This window comes from Amblyraja radiata, chromosome 27, assembly GCF_010909765.2.
Source record: "Amblyraja radiata isolate CabotCenter1 chromosome 27, sAmbRad1.1.pri, whole genome shotgun sequence".
Lineage (NCBI taxonomy): Eukaryota > Metazoa > Chordata > Chondrichthyes > Rajiformes > Rajidae > Amblyraja > Amblyraja radiata.
In genome coordinates, this window is record NC_045982.1 from 4134739 (window position 1) to 4160667 (window position 25929).

At 46.5% G+C, this 25929-nt stretch overlaps 1 protein-coding gene across 1 annotated transcript; it reads right to left on the reverse strand.

Moving 5' to 3' along the window:
- Positions 1-197: 197 nt before the first annotated feature.
- On the reverse strand, positions 198-24868 carry zmpste24 (zinc metallopeptidase STE24). The gene is made up of 10 exons (XM_033044913.1): positions 24410-24868; positions 20693-20839; positions 18157-18243; positions 13931-14047; positions 11094-11246; positions 8851-8992; positions 8090-8283; positions 5325-5429; positions 4120-4263; positions 198-3138 (listed from the first exon to the last, which is right to left on the reverse strand). The coding sequence occupies exons 1-10, from the start codon at positions 24515-24517 to the stop codon at positions 2917-2919; spliced, it is 1419 nt and encodes a 472-aa protein (XP_032900804.1). The 5' UTR covers positions 24518-24868; the 3' UTR covers positions 198-2916.
- Positions 24869-25929: the final 1061 nt, after the last annotated feature.

Genomic DNA, 25929 nt, shown 5'->3' on the forward strand with positions numbered 1-25929 from the left:
CCACAGAAAAATAGCACCCTCAAGTCCAAGGTGGCATTATCACAAAACTGCACATTCCTTCATTCAAGATGATATGATCTACAAATCTCAACACCAGGCACATTCAAAATATTGAACAGGTTAATCAGTTGTGTTTTTTCTTTTCTCTTTATAAAAAAAAAAGCAATGAGCAAGTCACAAAAGTCGCTGCCCTCAGGTTCAAGTTTCTCCAATTTATTGATAACCTTCACAAGGGAATGCAATTTCACATCTTTATAGATTAGGGTTGGTTTCACAATTCCAATACATGCCAATCTTTTCATGATTTATATATATGTTCATTAATTTAGATTTCAACACAACCTTCAGGACTCCTCTCCTCTGCCTCCATTACATCCCACCCCGCCCCACCCCTCCCTCCCAAGCAAAACATTGCACACAGGTTTCAACCAAACGAGGTCGCACCATCAATCTACAATTAATGAAGTTTCTCACCAATCCTTTCTGCAAATATTATCTTACTTTAAAAAAAAAAAGCCTTCCTTTCTCACCCAAGTGCTCACACTCTATTTAAGAGTTTGCTTGTTTTAATGAAATGTCAAAGTACCGCATGTCCCGGAAATCTTCTGAACAGGTTGGCACTGAAGAGGGAAAGAGTCAACATGCAGGAGTGGTGACCTGACATATTACTGTTAGTCCTTCGACAGATGCTGCCCGACCTGCTGAGTATCTCCACAGATGGACACAGAATGCTGGGGTGACTCTGAGGGCCAGGCAGCATCATTGGAGAAAAATAATAGGTCAGAACCCTTCTTTGGACCCTCCATTGTATTTAAATTCCAGATTTTAATGTCAATTCAATTTCAATTGTCCAACTATAACGACCATTTTAAACACATAGCTTCATCACTTGGAGGGGAAAAAAAACTGGAAATACAATCGGTGCCTGAAGGGGGCTGATGTTAACCTTTGAAATGGGTGGAACAGTGTCAATTCTGTCCAACATTTAGATTATACAGGATGGTAAATAAGGACAGCAATATTAACAGGATGCCACGAACAGCTAGTGCGCAACTTACAGATTTTCAATGTTCTTCATTTTCATTAACTATGTACAATGTTGTCTGGTTCTGACTAACTGTTCCAACAATCAACATTTTGCACAGTGAACAGGCCAAACTGTAGACATTTGAATGAACATGCCACAGGCGGAGGGAGACCTGTTCAACGTATCAAACCTCCCATCTAAATCTCACATGAGAAAAAGATTCCTAGCTCCCGTTCCCACGCTTTTCTGCGGGGCCCTGGATCTGGAAGATAAACATTGCTTTTTCATCTCTCTAAACTGGTCCCTTGACGCCAAAGACGCTCGATATTCTACCACTAGCTTCTGCACCTCACGTTACCGGGGGCAGATACGCCACCCACTGTTCCTGAACCACCCATGCAGCTGAATGGGGAAGAGCTGAACTGGGCTAGGCAGCAGTCACTGATATTCCTGTAACACTTCTAAACCTCCACACACGAACAGCATCCAGCTCACGTAGAGGATGGTGGGAGAGAAAAAGAAGGGTTTCAACCAGAGAGGCAGCTTGGAATGGAAGAGTAACAGAGGGGAAGAGAAGCGTGTAGCAATCTCACTTCCATTGGTAGCCAATTCAAACAGGTGGGAGAGCAGTGGGTCATTTTAACCCCCTGTTGATGCCATTTCCTGGAGTTAGGACAACAAACTGTGAAGCTTAGTATGGTGGCAATACAAACCAGACATTGTCTTACTCAAAGCACACGCAAACCTCTTCCAATGTGGGCAGCTTGTGAACATCGATACACTGAACTGAATGAAATTAGCAGCACCTTCACACTTTGGCCCATTTTGCTGCACATCAACATGACCAGAAGGAATTGAAATAGTCTCGGCAACATAGAAGAATTAAGGACTCAACAAAAATTATCTCCACAGGTATCGAGTTAAAAATCCATTTTCATGTCCACACACCAATTCAGGAACAAGACAGGATATTTTCAGAAGGGGGACACAAAATGCTGGAGTAACTCAGCGGGACAGGAAGCACCTCTGGAGAGAAGGAATGGGTGACGTTTCGGGTCGAGACCCTCGACAGATTTACTAACAGATCCCGAGAATGGACGAGTAGCTCCTTACGCCCAAACTCTCTACACTTACCCTTCCTAAGGTTTCATGACACAGAGGTGATAAAAAGGGGACAAATTCCTTGCCTGCCTCAAAGGTTGAATCTAAAAATAGGGCATCTTTGGAGCTGAGTGGACTTGTCCTGAAGTGAGCTGGTTTTATAACCCGACATATTCACAACTTTCATTGAGCCTCCAACTCTTCCCTGGAAAAGCAACTCCAACATTACTGCCCTGCAGGATCATTGCCAGTACATCAGAGTTCCCATAAAACAAACACTTATTTTTAAAGTGATACAAATGATATTGCATGGGCTGCTGGTGTAAAAGATATTTGCGAGATGAACAGAAAAAAAAACCCTTATGGAAATGAAACTTTAAATGTATAATAGACAAAGGCAATTTCCAAGAGCACTTGGGATAAGATTTCAGATATGATGCAAGGTTATTCTTACAATATGTATTATTGGGCATCTGTGCTAGTGTGGCATGCACTGCCTCACCTGTACCACATTAGACATTGTACTGCTTTAAATAAAATACAAATTCAAGTCCCAAGGCATTCTTCAACAACTTAAAATATCAGATTGATCGGTCGTGCAGACTCCGCCCGTCAGTTCTCAAGCTAAATGCATCCATAACCAGAGGCAGTTCCCACAATACAAGCAACCTGTGCAAAGCTGCACCACCTGTGGAATGAGAAATTAAAAAAAACAAAATAAAAAAAAAAACAAAACACTATTTTAATTTCTTCAAGTTCAAAGTTCCACTTCCTTCTCACATTTCCCATCAGTCCCTTTTGTCCTTTAAGGCCCGGAGCCGCTCCAGGAGGGGAGGGTGGGAGTAGTGCCACATGGAATACAACCAGTCTGCCACAGGAAAGCCCAGGTTGTCCTTGTTCAGTTTGATCAGGGCAGAGTACAGGTCCGTGGCTTTTCCCAGTTCCTTTGCAAATGCGTCGGCCTGGAACTCAAACCTCCTGCTCAGTACGGTCAGGCTAAAGGAGAGAACCTATGAGAAACAAGAAGTCACCAGACGTCAGGGCACAACTTTAATTAGGAAGAACATTTCTTGCAAATCGCGGATGGCTTGAATGGCATGACTATCCGCCCCGACATTGTCTCTCCATATCTTCATAACGTCATCTGGCCCCACAAACCCTCAGAGATCTGAGCTTCTGTAATGAATGTGGCTAATGTACAAGAACTTTTACATCACCCTAGTGTAGAGATACAGCACAGGAAACAGGCCCTTTGGCCCACCGCGTCAGTGTTAACCAGCGATCCCTGTACACTAGTGCGATCCTACACACATTGGGGACAATTTACCTGAATTTACTGAAGCCAATTAACCAACAAACCTGTACGTCTTTGGAGTGTGGGAAGAAACCGGAGATCCCGGAGAAAACCCACGCAGGTGACGGGGAGAATAGACAATAGGTGCAGGAGTAGGCCATTCGGCCCTTCGAGCCAGCACCACCATTCAATGTGATCATGGCTGATCATCCCCAATCAGTACCCCGTTCCTGCCTTCTCCCCATATCCCCTGACTCCGCTATCTTTAAGAGCCCTATCTAGCTCTCTCTAGAAAGCATCCAGAGAACCTGCCTCCATCACCCTCTGAGGCAGAGAATTCCACAGACTCACCACTCTCTGTGAGAAAAAGTGTTTCCTCGTCACTGTTCTAAATGGCTTACTCCTTATTCTTAAACTGTGGCCCCTGGTTCTGGAACGTACAAACTCTGTACACATAGCACCCGCAGTCAGGATCGAACCCAGTTCTCTGGCGCTGTGAGGCAGCAACTCTCACTGCTGCCGCACCGTGCCGCCCTGACCGCTAATCCCGGTGAAGCAGCAGCTCTACCAGATTCACCACTGTGCCGCACTTTACTCTGACTTACACCAGCTCACAATGCACAGAATAAGTCAAGTGATGAAGTGAAAATAATTAGTCAATGAAATGACAGAACACCTCAGCAGAGTCCATACACACCTCGTTGTAGGGGGAGAAGATGAACTGGAAGATGATCATCAGCCCAATGAGAGTTGGCTGGGTGTCGTAGAAACCAAAGGCAGAAAATAGCTCCTTTCTGTCCATGAGAACAGCAAAGAGGAAAAAGCAAAAGAACGAGTTCACCTGAAATAAAAACATCAGTGTTACATAACGATAAACCGGGAAATGACCAGCAGGAGGCATTTCCAAGGAGCAAATGCAACCCAAACTATTATATCAGAGAAAAGCCAAACACTATTTAGTTGACACAGGCAACTAACGAGTTCAGAGGGAGACATAGATCACCCATGATTGAAAATTTGATGGGCCGAATGGCCCAATTCTGCTCCTATCACTTATGACATATGGTAGAATTTAATTTGTATATTTAATTAATTCTCGGATCTGTTGTTCCCACAAGTGGATATATAAACATGGCTGGATAATTGGCGATGTTGGACAAGGGACAAATATTAGCCCTGGATATTGAAGATAACACATTTTTGCCCAGTTTGTAGAACAGATTGGACCAGTTTTCTATCCCATTTGAAAGATTGTAACTCTGTACAGCACTTTCACAAGTTAGAGGAGCAGAATTAGGCCATTGGGCCCTTCAAATCTACTCCACTAAATCATTCGATCATGGCTGATCGATCTCTCCCTTTCAATCACATTCCCCTGCCTTCTCCCCATAACCCTTGACACCCGTACTAATCAAGAATCTGACAATCTCTACGTTAAAAACACCCAGTGACTTGGCCTCCACAGCTTTCTGTGGCAATGAATTCCATAGATTCACCACTGAAGAAATTACTCCTCATCTCCATTCTAAAGGAACGTCCTTTTATTCTGAGGCTGTAGCCTCCGGTCCCAGACTCTCCGACTGGTGGAAACATCCTCTCCTCTACTTGACAAGAGCTTCAGCCTTGCATTTGGTGCTGGGGTGGTATTTGAATCCGTGATCTTCTGACTGGGAGATGACCACGACACTGAGAAACAGCTAGCAGTGATGCTTGGGTACAGTGATCACTTCCTTCTCCGTTGTTGGGAGGGGGGGAGGGGGGGGGGGGGGGGGGGAAGGAAGCAAAAAGAAAAGAACGTCCCTTCAGTGGACAAGATCAACTATCACAATCCAGCTGCTGCCTGGATGTCCACCCACCGCTCAAACAACACACGTTGGCTATGAATGTATCTGCTGGAGTCACCTGGCTAATGACGATGTTTTTCACAGTGTGACCAAGCTTCCAGTGTCCCAGTTCATGGCCCAGCACTGCCAGAACCTCTTGATTACTGCAGCCTTGTCTCTTGTTCTGCAAATAGAGAGAAACCAAATCACTTGAAAGGTAATGTCCCCATGCCAAGCCGAACAAAACAGGCACTAATTAGTCAGTCTGTTCCATGGTGGAGCTAGGCAAGAACATGGACAGAGACGCAGGTACATAGAAACATAGAAACATAGAAAATAGGTGCAGGAGGAGGCCATTCGGCCCTTCGAGCCTGCACTGCCATTCAACGAGTCTGAAGAAGGGTTTCGGACTGAAACGTTGCCTATTTCCTTCGCTCCATAGATGCTGCTGCACCCGCTGAGTTTCCCCAGCACTTTTGTGTACCTCCGCCATTCAATATGATCATGGCTGATCATCCAACTCAGTATCCTGAACCTGCCTTCTCTCCATACTCCCTGATCCCTTTAGCCACAAGGGCCACATCTAACTCCATCTTAAATATAGCCAATGAACTGGCCTCAACTGGCAGAGAATTCCACAGATTCACCACTCTCTGTTTGAAAACATTTTTTCTCATCTCGGTCCTAAAAGACTTCCCCCTTATCCTTAAACTGTGTGACCCCTTGTTCTGGACCGGAAGGTGGTAATTGTCCAGCCCCACTGGAGACTGTCACAGATTACAGTCCAAAAGGCTACATTTTTGGAATGGATTGGATTTGTTCTTCTGTTGATGTCAGCCACACAAGGTGTCCATCTCAAAACCAATGTTAAGCTTATATCAAGTCGGAATGAAATACTGAAATTTATTTAATGTGACAACCAAAGTTAAGTTGCTGCAATACATCTCAATTTCCATGTAGTCTTAATTGTAGATTCCACCTGTTAATATTATCCTTGGGTGCTAGACCATCATGCAAGAGTGATCAATGTTTAGCTCCATTTTCAACTCCCCTACCAAAAAAATACAAGAGTAATCAGTGGCAGTCTCCAGTAGCAGCTGGACATTATCCATGCTTGCCATCTCAAGTCGAACACGAGGCAGCGACTAGGTCAGAAGAGTCACGAGTGTTTAATTGTCACATGTCCCAATGTCCCAAGATGGCAGTTTAAGAATAAGGGGTAAGCCATTAATAACGGAGACAAGGAAACACTTTTTCACACAGAGAGTTGTGAGTCTGTGGAATTCTCTGCCTCAGAGGGCGGTGGAGGCAGGTTCTCTGGATACTTTCAAGAGAGAGCTAGATAGGGTTCTTAAAGAAAGCGGAGTCAGGGGATATGGGGAGAAGGCAGGAACGGGGTACTGATTGGGGATGATGAGCCATGATCACATTGAATGGCGGTGCTGGCTCGAAGGGCTGAATGGCCTACTCTTGCATCTATTGTGTATTGGGACAATGAAATTCTTACTTGCTGCAGCACAACAGAATATGTGAATATGTAAACATAGTACATAGCGGGGGAAGAGAAAGAAAAAGTTCAATAAATAATAAAAAGAGTGGAAATAACAAATAATAATATAGTAATTTGAAATTCAGAGCTCAGAGCTTATTCGTTGCTGTGTTTAATCAAGACTCTAAAACACTGAACGTTCCCAACTGGAGCAGGAAAGAGAGGAGCAGAGAAGATGCTCTGTGTTGGGGTGAAGGTGCCTCGTTACAAACTCTCTTGCCTTCTCGCTGCCAACAAGGCTCCAAGGTCAAGACTTCTCTGAAGGTCTGAAAACTGACAATCTTGCCACTGAACTTAATACAGACACAAAATGCTGGAGTAACTCCACAGATTAGGCAGCATCTCTGGAGAAAATGGATGGGTGACGTTTTGGGTTGGGACCCTTCTTCAGACATCTACTCCATCGCCACAAAACTTGATGTTCAACCCTCTTTTCCCTAGCTGTCTAAATGCAAAACAAAAAACTTTATCTGCTGAACACATTGCAAAATCTTAAAGCCCTGTCCAACTGTACGAGTTCATTCCAAGAGCTCTCTCTCCCGAGTTTGCCCTGATTCGAATTCGGAGATTTACGGTAATGGCCACTCGTCGGTACTCGGGGCTCTCGTGGACATTTTTCAACATGTTGAAAAATCTTCACGAGTCTTCCCGTGCTTACCTGCCGTTAGCGAGTCTTCCCGAGTACCTGCTGTTAGTGTTACGAGCGGCTAAGAGACGTCCCCGAGCTCCGACGTACCCGCTACGTTCATTCTCCGTGCTTACCATGAGTTTGAGAGCTCGGGAGAGCTCTTGGAATGAACTCGTACCGTGGGACAGGGCTATTAGTGTGTAGGAAGGAACTGCAGATGCTGGTTGACACCAAAGATAGGCACAAGCACTTAACTGTCCTGCCAGGACCCACTCAAGGTCAGCAATATCCTGATTGTACCACCTAGCACTTCTTGCCATCAATCCTTCACTGACAGACTCCACATCCTAGACACCACTTGTTCAGATCAACATAATATGGGTATAGCATCACAAGGACTAAAAGCAAAAGACCATAAGATACAAGAGTAGAATTAGGCCATCAAGTCTACTCCGCCATTCAATCATGGCTGATGTATCTCTCCCTCCTAACCCCATACTCCTGGGATTCTCCAGGACTGCAGGGTTTCAAGATGACAACTCAAGTCCATTTTGAACCAAAACAAGATGGTTAATAACCTCAATCTTATTCCTGTTGCTCATATCCCAGGAACAACAAAATAAGTAAAGTTTCATCGGAGTTATGAGAAATAAAACCGAAGACTTACTTTTGGTCTTTGCTTGGTCTCCGCAGTCTCAATTTCATTGCTATCTCCAGCAGCCGTGTGCGTTTCAATGTTCTCATTGCCTGCTGCTTTATTTAATGGGGAATGATCTTCAAGCAGTGTGTCAAACAGAACAATGCGCTTGTTCTTAAAAAACCCATAGAAATACGCATTGCTATGCGACGATCTCTTCGATCCTGTCAAAAAACAATGAACATCATTGCTGTTTATTACAACGACATTTGCTTTGAATTCAAGTTTCTGGCAGACTTTGCAGTCAAAAAGCCAAGTTTCATTCAACTCATCAACAATTAGTTCGGCAATTTTAATGCAGAGTTCATGAATTTCAGCCCACATTGTTATACATCAGCTATAGGGGCATCTTGGTTAGGCCGAAGGGCCCGTTTCCATGCTGCACGGCTCTTTGTAACAACACATTGTATCACTCTGTGACAATGTGGAAACAGGCCCTTCGGCCCAACTTGCCCACAATGGCCAATATGTCCCAGCTACACTAGTCCCACCTGGTCCATATCCCTCCAAACCTGTCCTATCCACGAACCTGTCTAACTGTTTCTTAAACGTTGGGATAGTCCCAGCCGCAACTACCTCCATACACCCACCACCCTTTGTGTGAAAAAGTTCCTCCTCAGATTCCTATGGTCTTCAACCAAGCTACTTTCAGTGGCAGCATGAAGCAACTCAAAATATTTCATCTGGGATAAAAGAAAAAAAAGAGCCCGAGAGGTAGATAGATTCCTTACCCTCAACCACGTAAACCTTGGTTAGAGGAAAGCTGATGCTCCTGGCCATTTCTTCAATATTTGTCTTTAACTCTCCTTCAGGGAGTGGAGTAAATTTATCAAACAGCGGTGCAATATAGTCAGCGTAGATGGTCACTAAAACCTGACAGGGATTGGGAGACAAAAGAAAGTAAGTACCACTGCAGCAACTGTGCCCTGCTATGGACTTTAGTTTAGAGATACAGCTCGGAAACAGGCCCTTCTGCCCACCGAGTCCGCACCGATCCCTGTACATTAACACTATCCTTCACACATTAGGGACAATTTTCCATTTATACCAAGCCAATTAACCTACAAACCTGTACGTCTTTGGAGTGTGGGAGGAAACCGAAGATCTCGGAGAAAACCCACGCAGGTCACAGGGAGAACGTACAAACTCCGTACAGACAGCACCCGTAGTCGGGATCGATCCCAGGTCTCCGGTCCTGCAAGATCTGTGAGGCAGCAACTGTACCGCTGCGCCGCCGTTCTGTACTGCATGCTTTGGTTTTGCACTATAATGGTCTGGTTACCAGGCATTACTGAGTGTTAACTTACTGCATTAAGGGCCGGTCCCACCAGCATGCGCCTGCATGCGGCAAGCGCGACCTAACGTGGTCGCTTGAGCCGTACGGCCTCGCGAGGCCAGTCCCACTTCGATCGCCGGAGCCGTATGGAGTTGTGCGGAGCTGGTCCCGACATCACGCGGGGCTCCGAAAAACTGACCGTGTTAAAAAATTCCACGCGGCAACAGCCTGCCGACCCGCAGCCGCCTCGACACCGTACGCAACGCCTTGACGCCCTACGCCCGTCGGACTTCGCTCGAACTTCACGTCACTCACTCGACCTCCGTGCATACCGCGTCACGGCGGCTGCGGGCTTTAGGTCGCGCTTGCCGCATGGAGTCGCATGTTCGTGGGACAGGCCCTTTACTTATTTTTGTAAGTGTGGGCTGTTGCATCAATGGGTCTGTACACCCTGCAGGAAGCAAGACTTTCACTGTTCTGTTGCTGGGACGATCGGCAATTAATCACATCCGTCTCCTGAATCTAGGCAAATGCTTCACTTTCATGCACTTACATGTAAACTGTGTGACCTGACCAAACGTACATACAAACAACAACATTCTTTCATAGATTGCCAATATTCTGGGATTGGTCACAAGTCAGTGACACCAAACAGCGCTGTACAAAGAGCAATACTGCCAATGAACAAAAGCCATAGTTTATATGATTTCATTTTAGATCCCACCTCATTCACACACAGATAATAACTACATCACTGCAACATTGGAATAAAAGTTTTCTGACAAAATCTTCAAGAAAACCCCCAAAAAGGAACTAATAGTAGTCATACAGCATGGAAAGAGGCCCTTCGGCCCAAAGAGGACCAGCCACACTAGTCCCACCACTAATGCGGCATTGTGGCTCGCAGGGAAATACTTGACTGTCGTTGACGGTCGGTGGTTGCAGAATTGGCTACTTCAGTCAGTCACTGTGGTACAGTTTCTGTTGCCAGCATGGCCCGGGGATGCGCCCGGATTAATCAACCTTGGGCTGTCTGGAAAACACTGAACCGCCTGCAGGTCGGCGAGAGTATGTGTGTGTGTGTGTGTGTGTGTGTGTGTGTGTGTGGCGTTGTGTGTGTGTGTGTGGCGTTGTGTGTGTGTGTGTGGCGCTGCGTGTGTGTGCGTGTGTGTGTGTGTGTGGCGCGCTGCGTGTGTGTGGGTGGCGCTGTGTGTGTGTGTGTGTGTGTGTGTGTGTGTGTGTGTGTGTGTGTGTGTGTGTGGCGCGTGTGGCAAATCCCAAACCATGGAACACATCATGAGATGTAGCCAAGTTCCACAATGTAGCGAAGATGACCTGGCCGAACCAAATGCCGCTGCGCTCGCCTGCGCCAACCACTGGAAAGACGTGATATAGAAGGTGGCCGGACACGAGGAAGAAACTAGTCCCACCTGCCAGCTACACTAGTCCCACCTCCCACCTATCCATGTACATGTCCGACTATTACTTAAACGTTGGGATAGTCCCAGCCTCAACAAACTCCTCTGGCAGCTTGTTCCATGCACCCACCACCTATTGTATGAAAATGTTACCCCTCAGATTCCCTTTCAAATAAAATTACATGAAGCTGTAAACTTTGGGAGTGTAAAGAACAAACAACTTCAACTAGAAAGTGAAGAAAGGCAGAATTTAAAACAAGGAAAGTATAACTGTACTTACCAGAGAAACAATTAATGTGAAAAGCCAAGCATAGATGAAAAAATAATCTCCACCGATTTTAATAATGTACAACAGTAGCGAGGTGACGGGCAGCAAAATGCACTGAGTTACAGCAAATTTCTTCACGGCGTCTTTGAAGAAGAAACCTAAAGTCTGCGGAAATTAAAGGCAGCCTGTTACTACCCAGCCGAGACGCAAAACACAATGTCTACAGGAGCTACAGTAACATTTACTTGTACACAAATGAATGTATTAACACCTCCTCAACGCTAGTCAGTTCAGAGATAGAGTTTGGAAACAGGCCCTTCGGCCCACCGAGTGAGCGCTGACCACCCATTCTCACCAGTGCTATGTTATCCCACTTTCACATCCACTCCCTACGCAGCAAGGACAATTTACAGAGGTACAGAATTAACCTACAAACCCGCGTGCCTTTTAGATGTGTGAGGAAAGCGGAGCACCCGGAGGAAACTCGCGCAGTCACGGAAGGGACGTGCAAACTCCACACAGACAGAACCCAAGGTCAGGATCGCACCCGGGTCTCTGGCGCTGTATTAATGACAACTCCCCCCCCCCCCCCACAGCAAAAAGCACATTAGTTATTGTGTGAGAAAGAACTGCAGATGCTGGACAAAATCAAAGGTAACACAAAATGCTGGAGAAACTCAGCGGGTGTGGCAGCATCTATGGAGATAAGGAATGGTTGATGTTTCGAGACCCGAAACGTCACCTATTCCTTCGCTCCATAGATGCTGCCTCACCCGCTGAGTTTCTCCAGCATTTTTGTCTACTTCTGAGCTATAGGGAGAGGTTGAGGCAGGTTAGGACTCTATTCCTTGGAGCACAGGAGGATGAAGGATGATCTTATAGAGGTGTACAAAATCATGAGAGGAATAGATCGGGTAAACACACAGAGTCTCTTGCCCAGAGTATGGGGAATCAAGAACCAGAGGACATAGGTTTAAGGTGAGTGGGGAAAGGTTTAATAGGAACCCGAGGGGGAGTTTTTTTCAAATGTATTGGTTGTATGGAATGAGCTGCCGGAGGAGGTAGTTGTGGCACGTACAATTACAACATTTTAGAAACATTTAGACAGGTACATGGATAATAATAATAATACATTTTATTTATGGGCGCCTTTCAAAGAGTCTCAAGGACACCTTACAAAAATTTAGCAAGTAGAGGAAAAACATGTAAGCGGAATGAAATAAATAGTAGAGACATGACTAGTACACAAATTAAAGACAGAATTCAATTCAAAACACAATATGAGGCAATTCAAACACAGATGAAAAGGGAGGGGGACGTGGGGCTAAGGATAGGCAGAGGTGAAGAGATGGGTCTTGAGGCGGGACTGGAAGATGGTGAGGGACACGGAATTGCGGATCAGTTGGGGGAGGGAGTTCCAGAGCCTGGGAGCTGCCCTGGAGAAGGCTCTGTCCCATCAACTGCGGAGGTTGGACTTGTGGATGGAGAGGAGACCGGCAGATGTGGATCTGAGGGACAGTGAGGGTTGGTAGGGGGAGAGGAGGTCAGTGAGATATGGGGGGGCCAGATGGTGGAGGGCTTTGTAGGTGAGGATCAGGATTTTGTAGGTGATCCGGTGGGAGATGGGAAGCCAGTGAAGTTGTTTGAGGACTGGAGTGATGTGATGCCAGGATTTGGTGTGGGTGATGAGTCGGGCGGCTGCGTTCTGGACCAGTTGGAGTCGGTTGATGTAGGTGGAGCTGATGCCAAGGAGAAGTGAGTTGCAGTAGTCCAGTCGGGAGGAGATGAAGGCATGGATGAGTTTTTCAGCAGCGGGAGGTGTGAGAGAGGGTCTGATTTTGGCGATGTTGCGGAGGTGAAAGGAGGTTTTAATGACACGGCGGATGTGAGGCTCAAGGGAGAGGGTGGAATCAAAGATCACGCCAAGGTTGCGGGCCTGGGGAGATGGGGAGACAGTGGTGCCGTCGATGGTGAGAGTGGGGTTATTGATTTGCTGAGTGTGGATTTGGAGCCTATGAGGAGGAATTCTGTTTTATTGCTGTTGAGTTTGAGGAAGTTATGTTGCATCCAGGTTTTTATAGCTGACAAACAGGTGTTGATATGGGAGAGGGGGGGGGGGGGGGGGGGGGGGGGTTGTGGGGGGATTTGGTGCCGAGGTAGATCTGGGTGTCATCGGCGTAACAGTGGAAGTCCAGGTTGAAGTGGCGGAGTATCTGACCAAGGGGGAGGATGTAGATGATGAAGAGGAGGGGGCCGAGTACGGAGCCTTGGGGAACGCCTTGAGTGACTGTGGCTGTAGCAGAGGTGTGGTTGTGGAGAGAGATGAAGTGGATAGGATTAGAATAGAATGCCTTGTATTGTCATTCAAACAGACACGGTTTGAACAACATTTCATTCCTGCAGTTATGACATTACAAAAAAACCAAGACACACACTTAACACAAACATCCATCACAGTGAATCTCCAACACCTCCTCACTGTGGTTTAGGGGGATACGGGCGAAATACGGGCAGATGGGATCAGTGTACATGGGACATGTCGGCTGGAGTATGGACACGTTGGGCTGAAGGCCCTGTTCTCACTGAAGATAAGACACAGAATGCTAGAGTAACTCAATGGGACTGGCAGCGTCTCTAGTGAAAAGGAATAGGCGACGTTTTGGGTCAGGGCCCTTCAGACTGAATGGAACCTTTTAGAATGGAGACGAGGAGGAATTCCTTCAGACCGAAGATGTGTTCCGAACCGAAACGGTGCCCGTTCCAAACTGTTACAATTGACAATATAGTTCATAGGGGCCACACTACAATCTAACAACATTCGGAGCAGACTTTAGCGGGAAGCGACTGACCTGTTGGTTGAAACCGTGTTTCTCCTCAATGATGAAGGTGTTGTAGATGCTCCAGGGCAGGCCGGTGATGGCACTGAACAAGGTCGCCAGGAATAAGAACGACAGCGACTGAGTTATCTGTAAACAGCCAAGAACAAGAAGAAAAGTTTTCTATTACATACAAAACAAACCAGTTGCAATCCTGACGATCCTCAAGGGAGGAAGCATTTCTGACATGAGAATTCCCAGAAAGCCCGAGCCACAGCTTCACGGAGGCCGCAGAATCCACAGGTTCCAGCCCGAGCACGTGGCACTGAGTAGGACTAATGCACGTAAAGCTGCTGGCCCTGACGGCATCCCCGGGCGCGTGCTCAGGGCCTGTGCTGCGCAGCTGACAGACGTCTGGACTGACATCTTCAACCTGTCACTTGCCCAAGCAGTTGTCCCCACGTGCCTTAAATCCACCTCCATCGTGCCAGTGCCAAAACACTCCACTGCGGCAAGCCTCAACGACTTCCGCCCAGTTGCACTTACCCCCATCATCACCAAGTGCTTCGAGAGGCTGGTCCTGGCACACCTCAAAAGCTGCCTACCCCCCACACTGGATCCCTATCAGTTTGCCTACCGCAAGAACAGGAGTACGGAGGATGCCATCTCAACGGCACTTCACTCCGCCCTCTCCCACCTCGACAACAGAGACACTTACGTAAGAATGCTGTTCATCGATTACAGCTCAGCATTCAACACCATTATACCATCAAAACTGATCACCAAACTCGGTAACCTGGGCATCGACCCCTCCCTCTGCAACTGGATACTGGACTTTCTAACCAACAGACCCCAGTCTGTTAGGTTAGACAAGCACACCTCTTCAACCCTCACCCTGAACACCGGCGTTCCACAGGGCTGTGTGCTGAGCCCCCTCCTCTACTCCCTCTTCACCTATGACTGCACACCTGTACATGGTACTAACACCATCATCAAGTATGCAGATGATACAACGGTGATTGGCCTCATCAGCAACAACGATGAGTCGGCCTACAGGGAGGAGGTCCAGCACTTAGCAGCATGGTGCGCTGACAACAACCTGGCCCTTAACTCCAAGAAGACCAAGGAGCTCATTGTAGACTTCAGGAAGTCCAGGGGCGGCACGCACACCCCCATCCACATTAACGGGACGGAGGTGGAACGTGTTTCTAGCTTCAGGTTCCTGGGAGTCAACATCTCCGATGACCTCTCTTGGACCCACAATACCTCAACTCTGATCAAGAAGGCTCACCAGCGTCTCTTCTTCCTGAGGAGACTGAAGAAGGTCCATCTGTCTCCTCAGATCCTGGTGAACTTCTACCGCTGCACCATCGAGAGCATCCTTACCAACTGCATCACAGTATGGTATGGCAACTGCTCTGTCTCCGACCGGAAGGCATTGCAGAGGGTGGTGAAAATTGCCCAACGCATCACCGGTTCCTCGCTCCCCTCCATTGAGTCTGTCCAAAGCAAGCGTTATCTGCGGAGGGCGCTCAGCATCGCCAAGGACTGCTCTCACCCCAACCATGGACTGTTTACCCTCCTACCATCCGGGAGGCGCTACAGGTCTCTCCGTTGCCGAACCAGCAGGTCCAGGAACAGCTTCTTCCCGGCGGCTGTCACTCTACTCAACAACGTACCTCGGTGACTGCCAATCACCCCCCCACCCCCCGGACACTTATTATCACTTATTATTATTTATTTAAATCATTTGCTATGTCGCTCTTCCAGGGAGATGATAAATGCATTTCGTTGTCTCTGTACTGTACACTGACAATGACAATTAAAATTGAATCTGAATCTGAATCTGAATCTGAATCTGAGCTGCAAAGGGTCAGATTGTCTGACCTGCTCCCACACCGGCCGACATGTCCCATGTCCACATCCTCATCGCTGCTGGGATTCCTGGCCCCTCTCTCATCTCGTCGAAGCCCCTTGCTAAGTCACCCCCGTCTCAGACCCTAAACTAGCTCAGACCCCACAGACCAAACCCAGCTATGTCCCATGGAGCATCTAGAGGCAACGGACAGCAGTGCAGCACTGCAAAACAAAAGTTAAACACCAAGGGATGCCATTGGAAAGACCAAGTATTAAAACGCACCAAGTGTATTAGTTAATGGAACGATTTCAACATTTTATGAACTAAAATAACACATTTTGCGCAGTTCAAACTGCTTCCTCCTACACCCCTCTCCCTCACAAGGTGAACGGGGATCATGGTAGAAGCCTCCTGGTGGCGATCCCTGGAAACAATGACGCGATGCACTCGTGACGCGTCGGGCGACAATTCTGTCAACAAGTTGGACGATGACAGAAGCCAATAGCGAGCGACATCGTCTGGTACACGAGCGAAAGAACGGACAAGGTGAATGTGCTGAGTAACTATTGCAAATTGCAGCAAATTAATAGAATTCAACATTCATTTTGTGGGGAAGATGGACTCAAAAGGTTGGACTAACTCAGCGGGTCAGGCGGCATCTCTGGACAGAAGGAATAGGTGAGGCTTCAGGTCAAGACTCTTCTTCAGACGGAGAGTCAGGAGAGAGGGAACCGAGAGATATGAAAGAGTATTTGGCACGAGAGGAGGGTGTTGCAGGAGGAGGGAACCGAGGGGGAAAGGACAAATGAAAAGAAAAGTTAAAATTGTAAAACGGTAATGTACATTTTTTTTTTTTAAATCTAGCAATCTATACATGGGATAAACTTCTGTCAGATGTTAGTAGATTTGCCTTAAAGCACAAACTAGTTGTTAAAACATTTACGGCTTCAACTTTCTGTTATGAGAATTAATCCTGTATTGTCTTTCCACTGACTGGTTAGCACGCAACACAAGTTTTTCCACCGTACCTCAGAGCACGTGACAACAAACTAAACTCAAACTCATGTTAAAGGAGGTTCTTATAAAATGCTTTTAAAATGGACTTGCCGGTTCTTACAAATTATAAAAGGGAGACCAAAAACAGAGATACTGCTTGTACAAAGCAAATACAAGCAAACACTAGGTCTGTCAGTAGGTTCTGTAGAGTCACAACTTACGGTGCCCTGATCCCTTGAATTTAATTTGAATGCATGTATTGTCGATGTCTTTACTTTCCAGTAAGTTCCAGCCCATTAATGCAGCCGCTCAAGTAGTTGCCATAATGCACAACACACAAAGAGAGACAGACAGAGGGAGAAAACACCTGTATAACGACAGCACTACTGAGGGTTTATTGAATAAAGCCCCGTATAGAGACAGCCCGGGCTCAGGCTTTGCACCTGCTGATGTCTCATCGCCTCATAAACCATGGATTAAAACATAACATTGTGCCAACCATATTCTACTATCACACTATCCGTACTCAACACACCTGCTTTCCAAAGCCACTGCTAAAGGATTGCAATGGAGATTAAACTGGGCATTCAAAGCTTGCCAGGTAGGAGAGGGGGGAAAGTGAGTGACACTGCTTGAAACAAAGTTGAGTTCAGTTTATTGTCATGTGTACTGAGGTCCAGTGAAAAGCTTTTGTTGCATGCTAACCATTCAGCGGAAAGACAATACATGATTACAATCGAGCCACTCACGTGATAAGGGAATAGCATTTAGTGCAAGGTAAAGCCAATAGAGTCTAATCAAAGGTAGACAAAAATGCTGGAGAAACTCAACGGGTGAGGCAGCATCTATGGAGCGAAGGAAATAGGCAACGTTTCGGGCCAAAACGTTGCCTATTTCCTTCGCTCCATAGATGCTGCCTCACCCGCCGAGTTTCTCCAGCATTTTTGTCTACCTTCGATTTTCCAGCATCTGCAGTTCCTTCTTAAACACAGAGTCCAATCAAAGATAGCCAGAGGGTCTCCAAATTAGCTGGATGGCAGTTCAGGACTGCTCTTTAGTTGTGGTACGATGGTTCAGTTGGGAAGAATCTGGAGGTGTGCGTTTTCACACTTCTGTACCTTTTGTTACAAGGGAAAGGGGAGAAGAGTGAGTGGCCAGGATGCGACTCGTCCTTGATTATGCCAAGTTTTTGATGCAGACCCGTTTAACTAATTACCAATTCCATTCAGGGTCTTAAAGCTAGACCGTAAAATTGCCCAAAGTGTTATTATAACCAAAATAGTCCAGTCCATCATTCAAATCCTAATTCAATCCATGCGACATAAACTGGGCACAAAGTGAGCGTGTGAATTTAATTTCCCTCAGCTGGATTCGTCAGGAAATGGATCTGCCAAGGAACACTCACCTCGTACTCTGATCCCAGCCCAAAACGCCCAGTGAGATTTCCAGACACTTTCCAGAGAAAGGGAATTCCTCCCAACAACAGGATAAGCTGCAAAGACAGCAAATAAATTAAAACCTTTCTTTTAAAATCTTTTTATTAGCTTTTTTCAAAAACAAAAATATAATGATAAAGATAACAATGATATTGATACATAGGGATCAGGATTACATTAATAACAAGTATAACCTAAATACGAGTCCAGTGTCAAAATACACTGAGTATCGACCTCCCGGTCTCTATGTAAATATAGTTTGTTTAAAAGAGAACTTGTATATATAAAAACAAAGAGAGAAAAAAGAGAAAAAAAGAGAAAAAAAGAGAAAAAAAGAGAAAGAGAAAAAAAGAGAAAAAAGAAGAAAAAAGAAAAAAAAGAAAAAAAGAGAAAAAAAGAGAAAAAAAGAGAAGAGAGAAAAAAATAGAAAAAAAGAGAAAGAGAAAAAAAGATAAAAAAGATAAGAAAAAAGAGAAAAAAAGAGAAAAATAGAAAAAAAGAGAAAAGAGAAAAAAAGAGAAAAAAAGAGAAAAACAAAACCCCAAAACCAGAAAAACATAAACCTATCAATATATTCAAACAATAGTTTTCAGCAGTCTCACATATAACTAGCTAGTTATAAAATAGAACCTCGCTAATCCAGAAAAATGTTTAGCTGAAAGAGATTAATGTCTAGTTAGAGTGTGCGGTGACATTTAGAGTGAATGAAGAGAGAACTGGAGGTTAGAAAATTAAGAACTCGCTTTCATTTGATGCTCAAAGTGAATCACTACTAATGGATGCGGTTGTTTCAAGAACACAAGGATGTAGCCAGGGTGAGGGCCTGAGCTATACGGGAAGGTTGGGGCAGCGAGGACTATATTCCATGGAGCACAGGAGGCTGAGGGATGATCTTGTAGAGGTGTACATCATGAGGGAGTAGACAAATGTGCTGGAGAATCTCAGCGGGTGCAGCAGCATCTATGGAGCGAAGGAAATAGGCAACGTTTCGGGCCGAAACCCTGAAGGGTTTCGGCCCGAAACGTTACCTATTTCCTTCCTGAAGGGTTTCGTCCCGAAACGTTGCCTATTTCCTCTGCTCCATAGATGCTGCTGCACCCGCTGAGTTTCGCCAGCATTTTTGTCTACCTTCGATTTTCCAGCGTCTTCAGTTCCTTCTTAAACAAGACATCGTGAGGGGAATAGATAGAGGGAACGCAGAGTATTTTCCCCCCCAGAGTAGGGGATTCAAGAACTAGATGGCATAGGCTTAAGGGGAGAGGGGAAAGAATTAAGAGTAACTCGAGGGGCAAGTTTTTTTCCCCTCACAGTGGGTATATGGAGCGATCTATAGAATGAGGTGGTAGTTGAGGCAGGTACTATCACAACTTTCAAAAGCCATTTGGATTGGATTGGATTGGATTCTTTTATTGTCGTTCAGACCGAAATGTCGTTGCCTGCAGTCATACATATAATAATAAATAACAAAACATACATATAAACACAAATTAACATCCACCACAGTGAGTTCACCAGGCACCTCCTCACTGTGATTGAGGCAAAAGTCTTAAAGTCTCTGTCTCTTCCCTCCTTGTTCTCCCCCTGCGCTGAGGTATTTTTTTTAGGCAGGTCTTCTTGTCGAGTCCACACACACAAGATTAGAAGTTGTTCAGCCAGAGCTGGACGCACGTCTCGGCATCTGCGTACAATGGTGTCTGTCTTGTGCTTCATGTGCGTGGTGGTGGGAAGATTAGTGAAAACAGGGCCGCGTATGTGAACACTCTTTCCCAGACCCCATTTAGGCCGGTACATAGATAGGAAAGGTTTAGATCGATATGGGCCAGTCTTGGTTGGTTTCTTGGTCCTCCAAAATATTCCAAATGGAATTTAAACTGGAGGTGGTGAAGGGAGGGCTTAAGCCAGAAAGGGTTATTGGGAAGAAAGAGCTACTTTAAAAATTTAGTTGCATCTGGTTGGGTAACTATAGTTGGGTGGAGATTATTCCATGCTTTAATTGTGCGGGGGAAGAACGAATTGCTGTACACATCTATCTTTGTAGCTGGGATCACAAATTGGATCGAATGCCCTCGTCTGCTCCTAATTGCTTTGGGTTTGGTGTAGGTCTTGTAATCTATGTCGAGCTGACCATTTAACATTTTGTAAAAACAGGTCAAACGGTGAGCTTCACGTCTGTCTTGGAGAGGGTTCCACCCCAGAGAATTCAGAAGTTTGGTGACACTCGCTTCTCTCTCACATAGGTGTTAGTAACAAATCGAGCTGCCTGTCTTTGGACACGTTCGATGGAAGAAATGTTTTTATTTGTGTATGGGTCCCATGCTGCAACTGCGTAGTCCAAATGAGGTCTAACGAGGGTCTAGCTTCTCCTTGACAGAAGTTGAACAATGATGAAAGTCACAGGCAGGTGGGACTAGTGTAGATAGATGGGGACTGTAGGTCAGCATGGGCAAGTTGGGCTGAAGGGCCTGCCTGGTGTCCGTGCTGCATGAGTCTATGATCACTACTCACCGTTCCCTCGGTTTCAGAGTAAAGGCCGGACCAGAATCCAAAAGTACTTTTATCCAGCTGGTAGAGGCGAGACTTCTCAAATGTTTCAGAGTCCATGATCATGCCCAGCTCCTCGGGGACCAGTGTCGTGTTTCTGTACGTCTTGCGCTAAATGATAGGAATACAAACATATTTACAAGAAGTACTCTATCCCTACTACAATCCTAATCCTCCCCATCCCCGGTAACTTGCGATGATGTGGAGATCCCACGAGACACAAGGTAGACACAAAATGCTGAGGTAACTCAGCGGGACAGGCAGCATCTCCGGAGAGAAGGAATGGGCGATGTTTTGGGTCGAGACCCTTCTTCAGACTCCCATAAGACACAGGAGCCGAATTAGGCCATTTGGCTCATCAAGTCTGCTCCACCATTTGATCACGGTTGATCTATTTTACTCACTCAACCCCATTCACCTGCCTTCTCCCCTAGTGATCTCTGCTTTAAAAATATCCATTGACTTGGGCTCCACAGCCATCTGCGGCAACGAATTGCACAGATTCACCAGCCTCTGGCTAAAGAAATTCCTCCTCATCTCCATTCTAAAGGCATGTCCTTTTATTCCAAGGCTGTGCCCTCTGGTCCCAGACTCACCCACTAGTGAAAACATTCTCAACTATTCATTTTTTAAGAGGGGGACAATTTTATGCAAAGAGATTAAATTTGTTGACACAAACCGAACAAAATGACCCAATCGACTTGTTAAAACATTATCAGACTTTAATTGTGGAACATTCTGCAGTTCCTCAAAACCTCACATCAACCGACTGGAATTTCGCTCAAGTCAAATCCATACTCATTCACAAAATACTGGGGAAAGCATGAATGAGCTGCGGGCTCAACAACCCACTCATTAGGGTCAGACACAAGGGGGGTGGGGACAAGCAAAGCTGTGAACAAAGAGACAAGATCAGACATGATGTTAATCGGACGGTGTCCAAAACAAAACCATAAGGAAAAGGAGGAGATCCTCTGGCCCTCAAGGTCCACCCCACCAGTCATCAAGATCTTCTATTGGTCTGAAGAAGAGCCTCGACCCGAAACATCGCCAATTCCTTCTCTCCATAGATGCTGCCTCACCCGCTGAGTTTCCCCAGCATTTTTTTGTCTACCTTTGATTTTACCAGCATCTGCAGTTCTTTCTTAAACATCTTCTATTTCAGTCGGTAGGGTCTCGATTCAAAACATCACCCATTCCTTCTCTCCAGAGATGCTGCCTGTCCCGCCGAGTTACTCCAGCATTTTGTGTCTTCTATTTAAACCTGCATCGGCAGCTCCTTCCTACACATCTTCTATTTCAACGCCATCTTCCTGCACTGTCCACCGTAAGATGTAGGTGTAGAAATAGGCCATTCGATCCATCGAGACTACTCCACCCTCGATCATGGCTAATCCTTCTTTCCCTCTCAACCCCATTCTCCTGCCTTCTCCCCATAACCTTCGATGCCCATTACTAATAATCTAGCAATCTCCACCTTAAAAATATCCATTGACTTGGCCTCCACAGCCATCTGTGTGTCAAGAAATTCCACAGATTCACCATCCTCTGGCTAAAGAAATTCCTCCTCCTTAGATCTCTTAATTATTACCTAGAATCATTATTGTGATCAATGAACAGAATAATTAATTTTATCCATCATTCATATCCAGAAATCCATTTTGGATGGATTCAAATGATTGAGTCACTACAGCTCGCTGGATTAGAGAAATCTAAAGATTCACCATCCCCTGCACGAAGGAGTTTCCCCACTGCTCAAACCTAAACATCATGCAACTCCTTCTTCCAAGATCGAGCCCTGGTTTTAGACTTCTCACGTACTATAACAACATTTAAAAAGACAATTTGCACAGATACATGGATAGGAAAAGGTTAATAGACAATAGGTGCAGGAGTAGGCCATTTGGTCCTTCGAGCCAGCACCGCCATTCAATGTGACCATGGCTGATCATCCCCAATCAGTACCCCGTTCCTGCCTTCTCCCCATATCCCCTGACTCTCTGGAATCTCTGGAACTCTCTGCCACAGAGGGTAGTCGAGGCCAGTTCATTGGCTATATTTAAGAGGGAGTTAGATGTGGCCCTTGTGGCTAAGGGGATCAGAGGGTATGGAGAGAAGGCAGGTACAGGATACTGAGTTGGATGATCAGCCATGATCATATTGAATGGCGGTGCAGGCTCGAAGGGCCGAATGGCCTACTCCTGCACCTAATTTCTATGTTTCTATGTTTCTATGACTCCGCTATTTTTAACAGCCTTATCTAGCTCTCTCTTGAAAGCATCCAGAGAACCCGCCTCCACCGCCCTCTGAGGCAGAGAATTCCACAGACTCACCACTCTCTGTGAGAAAAGTGTTTCCCTCGTCTCCGTTCTAAATGGCTTACTCCTTATTCTTAAACTGTGGCCCCTATTTCTGGACTCCCCCAACATCGGGAACATGTTTCCTGCCTCTAGCGTGTCCAAGCCCTCAACAATCTTATATGTTTCAATGAGATACCCTCTCATCCTTCTGAACTCCAGAGTGTACAAGCCCAGCCGCTCCATTCTCTCAGCATATGACAGTCCCACCATTCCGGGAATTAACCGTAAACCTAGGCTGCACTCCCTCAATAGCAAGAATGTCCTTCCTCAAATTAGGGGAGCGAAACTGCACACAATACTCCAGGTGTGGTCTCACTAGGGCTCTGTACAACTGCAGAAGGACCTCTTTGCTCCTATTTAGCAGGATATGGGCCAAACTGGAGCAGGTGGGACTAGCTTAGATGGGGCAGCTTGGATGAGTTGGGTCTAAAGGCCTGTTTCCTTGCTGTATGACGCATCCTTTATCTCCCTCGAGTTATTTGAAGTGTCATAAATTCATAAATTTGAGGAACAGAATTAAGCAATTCAGCCCAGCAGGTCTTCTCTGGCATTGGCAGATCTGTCGTACTAATATGTAATATAGTTCATTCATTCTTGCAAACCGTTCGTGTTTATTTTACAACACAGCCACAGTCCGTGCTGCATGACTCTATAATTTTACAATAAAAGATAATTCTCAAATTGCATTAGATATAAACATACGGGTAGACACAAAATGCTGGAGTAACTTAGCGGGTCAGGCAGCAAAGTGCACACATTGGGTGATGCAAGCTATCTCCTTTTTGTTACAAAAATCTGTCACAATATGTTACAATCTGCCCGTTACATTGTTTCCAGCTGCTCGATACATTGTTGCATTGAGGGGATTTTTTTTAACATCAGAGGAAGTTGCAACAGTCGGCCACACGCTGCAAGGTGGGGAATCTCCCCCTGAAGTTGCCCCAGCTACACTCCCCTCCCCACCCTTCCTTTCCCCACCCTATCCCCCTGCCCTCTCCCCCCCATCCCATCTTCCCCATTTCCCCTATCCTCCCCCCCCATCCTCCCCCCTCACCTAATCCCCCTCTCCCTATCTCCATCTCCACCCTTCCCCACTTTATCCCCTTCCCTATCTCTCCTTACCCCTTACACCTCTCCCCCTCCCCATCTCCTCCTCTCCCCTTCCCTTCCCTCCCCCCTTCTTCCCTACCTCCCCTTCCCCTCTTCCTATCTCTCCTCCCCCCCTCTCTCCCCTCCCCTTACCCCTCTCCCTTCTCTCCCCACCCCTTACCCCTCTCCCACCTCTCCCCCCCTCCCTCCCTCCCCTCCCCCACCCACTCACCTGCCGCTTGGCCAGGTGGGCCTCCCACATGTACACGGCCCATGAGAAGACGAGGACCGAGTAGAAGATCTGGTTCTCGGTGTTTAACTCCGCCACGGCCTGGATCATGATGGTGATGATGATGATTCCGCCGCTTCCGCCCCTCGACCCGCGGGAAAAACAACTATTGGACGTTTAAACGGTTCTTTCAGATGACTCGGCCCTTGTTTGTGAACCGCGGAGACGATGCTCCCTCTGTCTATCTCTGTCTGTCTATCTCTGTCTGTCTGTCTCTCTCTCCCTCCCCCTCTCTCCCTCCCTCTCTGTCTGTCTGTCTCTCTCTCTCTGTCTCTCTCTCTCTGTCTCTCTCTGGGGCTGAAACTCTCGACTTTAATCTCTATTTCAGTGACAATTCTCTGCCCCCTCCAGCTCCGTGTGCTCCTCACTCAGCGGTCCGACCCGGCCAGGCCCACCTCGATGCCGGCTGTGCCGCACTTTAATCAGTCCGGCCCGGGCAGGAAGCTGCAGCGTCACGGTCTTCCGTTCCCTTTCGATGGAGGTGCAGAATACAAGAGACATTTATTTGCCAGAATGGGGGAATAGAAGATAGACACAAATTGCTGGGGTGACTCAGCGGGACGGGCAGCATCTCTGGAGAGGAGTTTCAGGGGCGAGACCCTTCTTAGGGAAAAGGGAAACGAGAGATATAGACGATGATGTGAAGAGATAAAGGACAATGAATGAAATATGTGCAAAAAATGTGACGATAATGAAGGAAACAGGCCATTGTTAGCTGTTTGTAAGTAAGTTTGTTGGCCAAGTATTCACATACAAGGAATTTGCCTTGGTGCTCCGCCCACAAGGTGGGTGAAAACGAGAAGCTGGTGCGACTTGGGTGGAGGAGCGATTGAGAGAGAGAGAGAGAGAGGGAATGCCGGGGCTACTTGAAGTGAGAGAAATCAATATTCGTACCACTGGGCAGGGTCATCTTAACGCATAGGCATGCTGGGCAGTTGCCCGGGGCCCCATGCTAATCTATGTATGTTGTGACTTGCTGTCAATAAATAAATACTATACCATACTAAACTATAAATATTTGTTATTGAAAAATGCATATTTAGAAGCTCCGCAGACAGCGGCTTCAGGATGTCGTAGTCCGCGGGCCAACGATCGGAGCACTTCTTCTAGCGACCCCCGGCAAGGGATCGCCTGGCTCCGCGATAGAAAGTCCGCGCTGAGCCCGCTGCTGAAGCTCTGGACCCGACTCCGGGAAAGGCCGCACCAATCCAAGCTGTTAGGCCGCCAGGGAGGGAGAAATGTAACTAGGTAGAAAAGCCGTATTTCACCGAGGTAAGTGACTAAAAAAATGTTTCCCCCAATTCCCGCCCCCACACCCCCCCCACACACTGAAACACACTTTTAGACATACTAAAAACAAAAGGGGAAAGGACGAACAGCTGCTGGCGAGGCTGCCGGCTCAGGGTGCCACCCGTTGTTCAAACGTTTGTGTTGATTAATCTTTGCTGTACAAGCATGTTTTT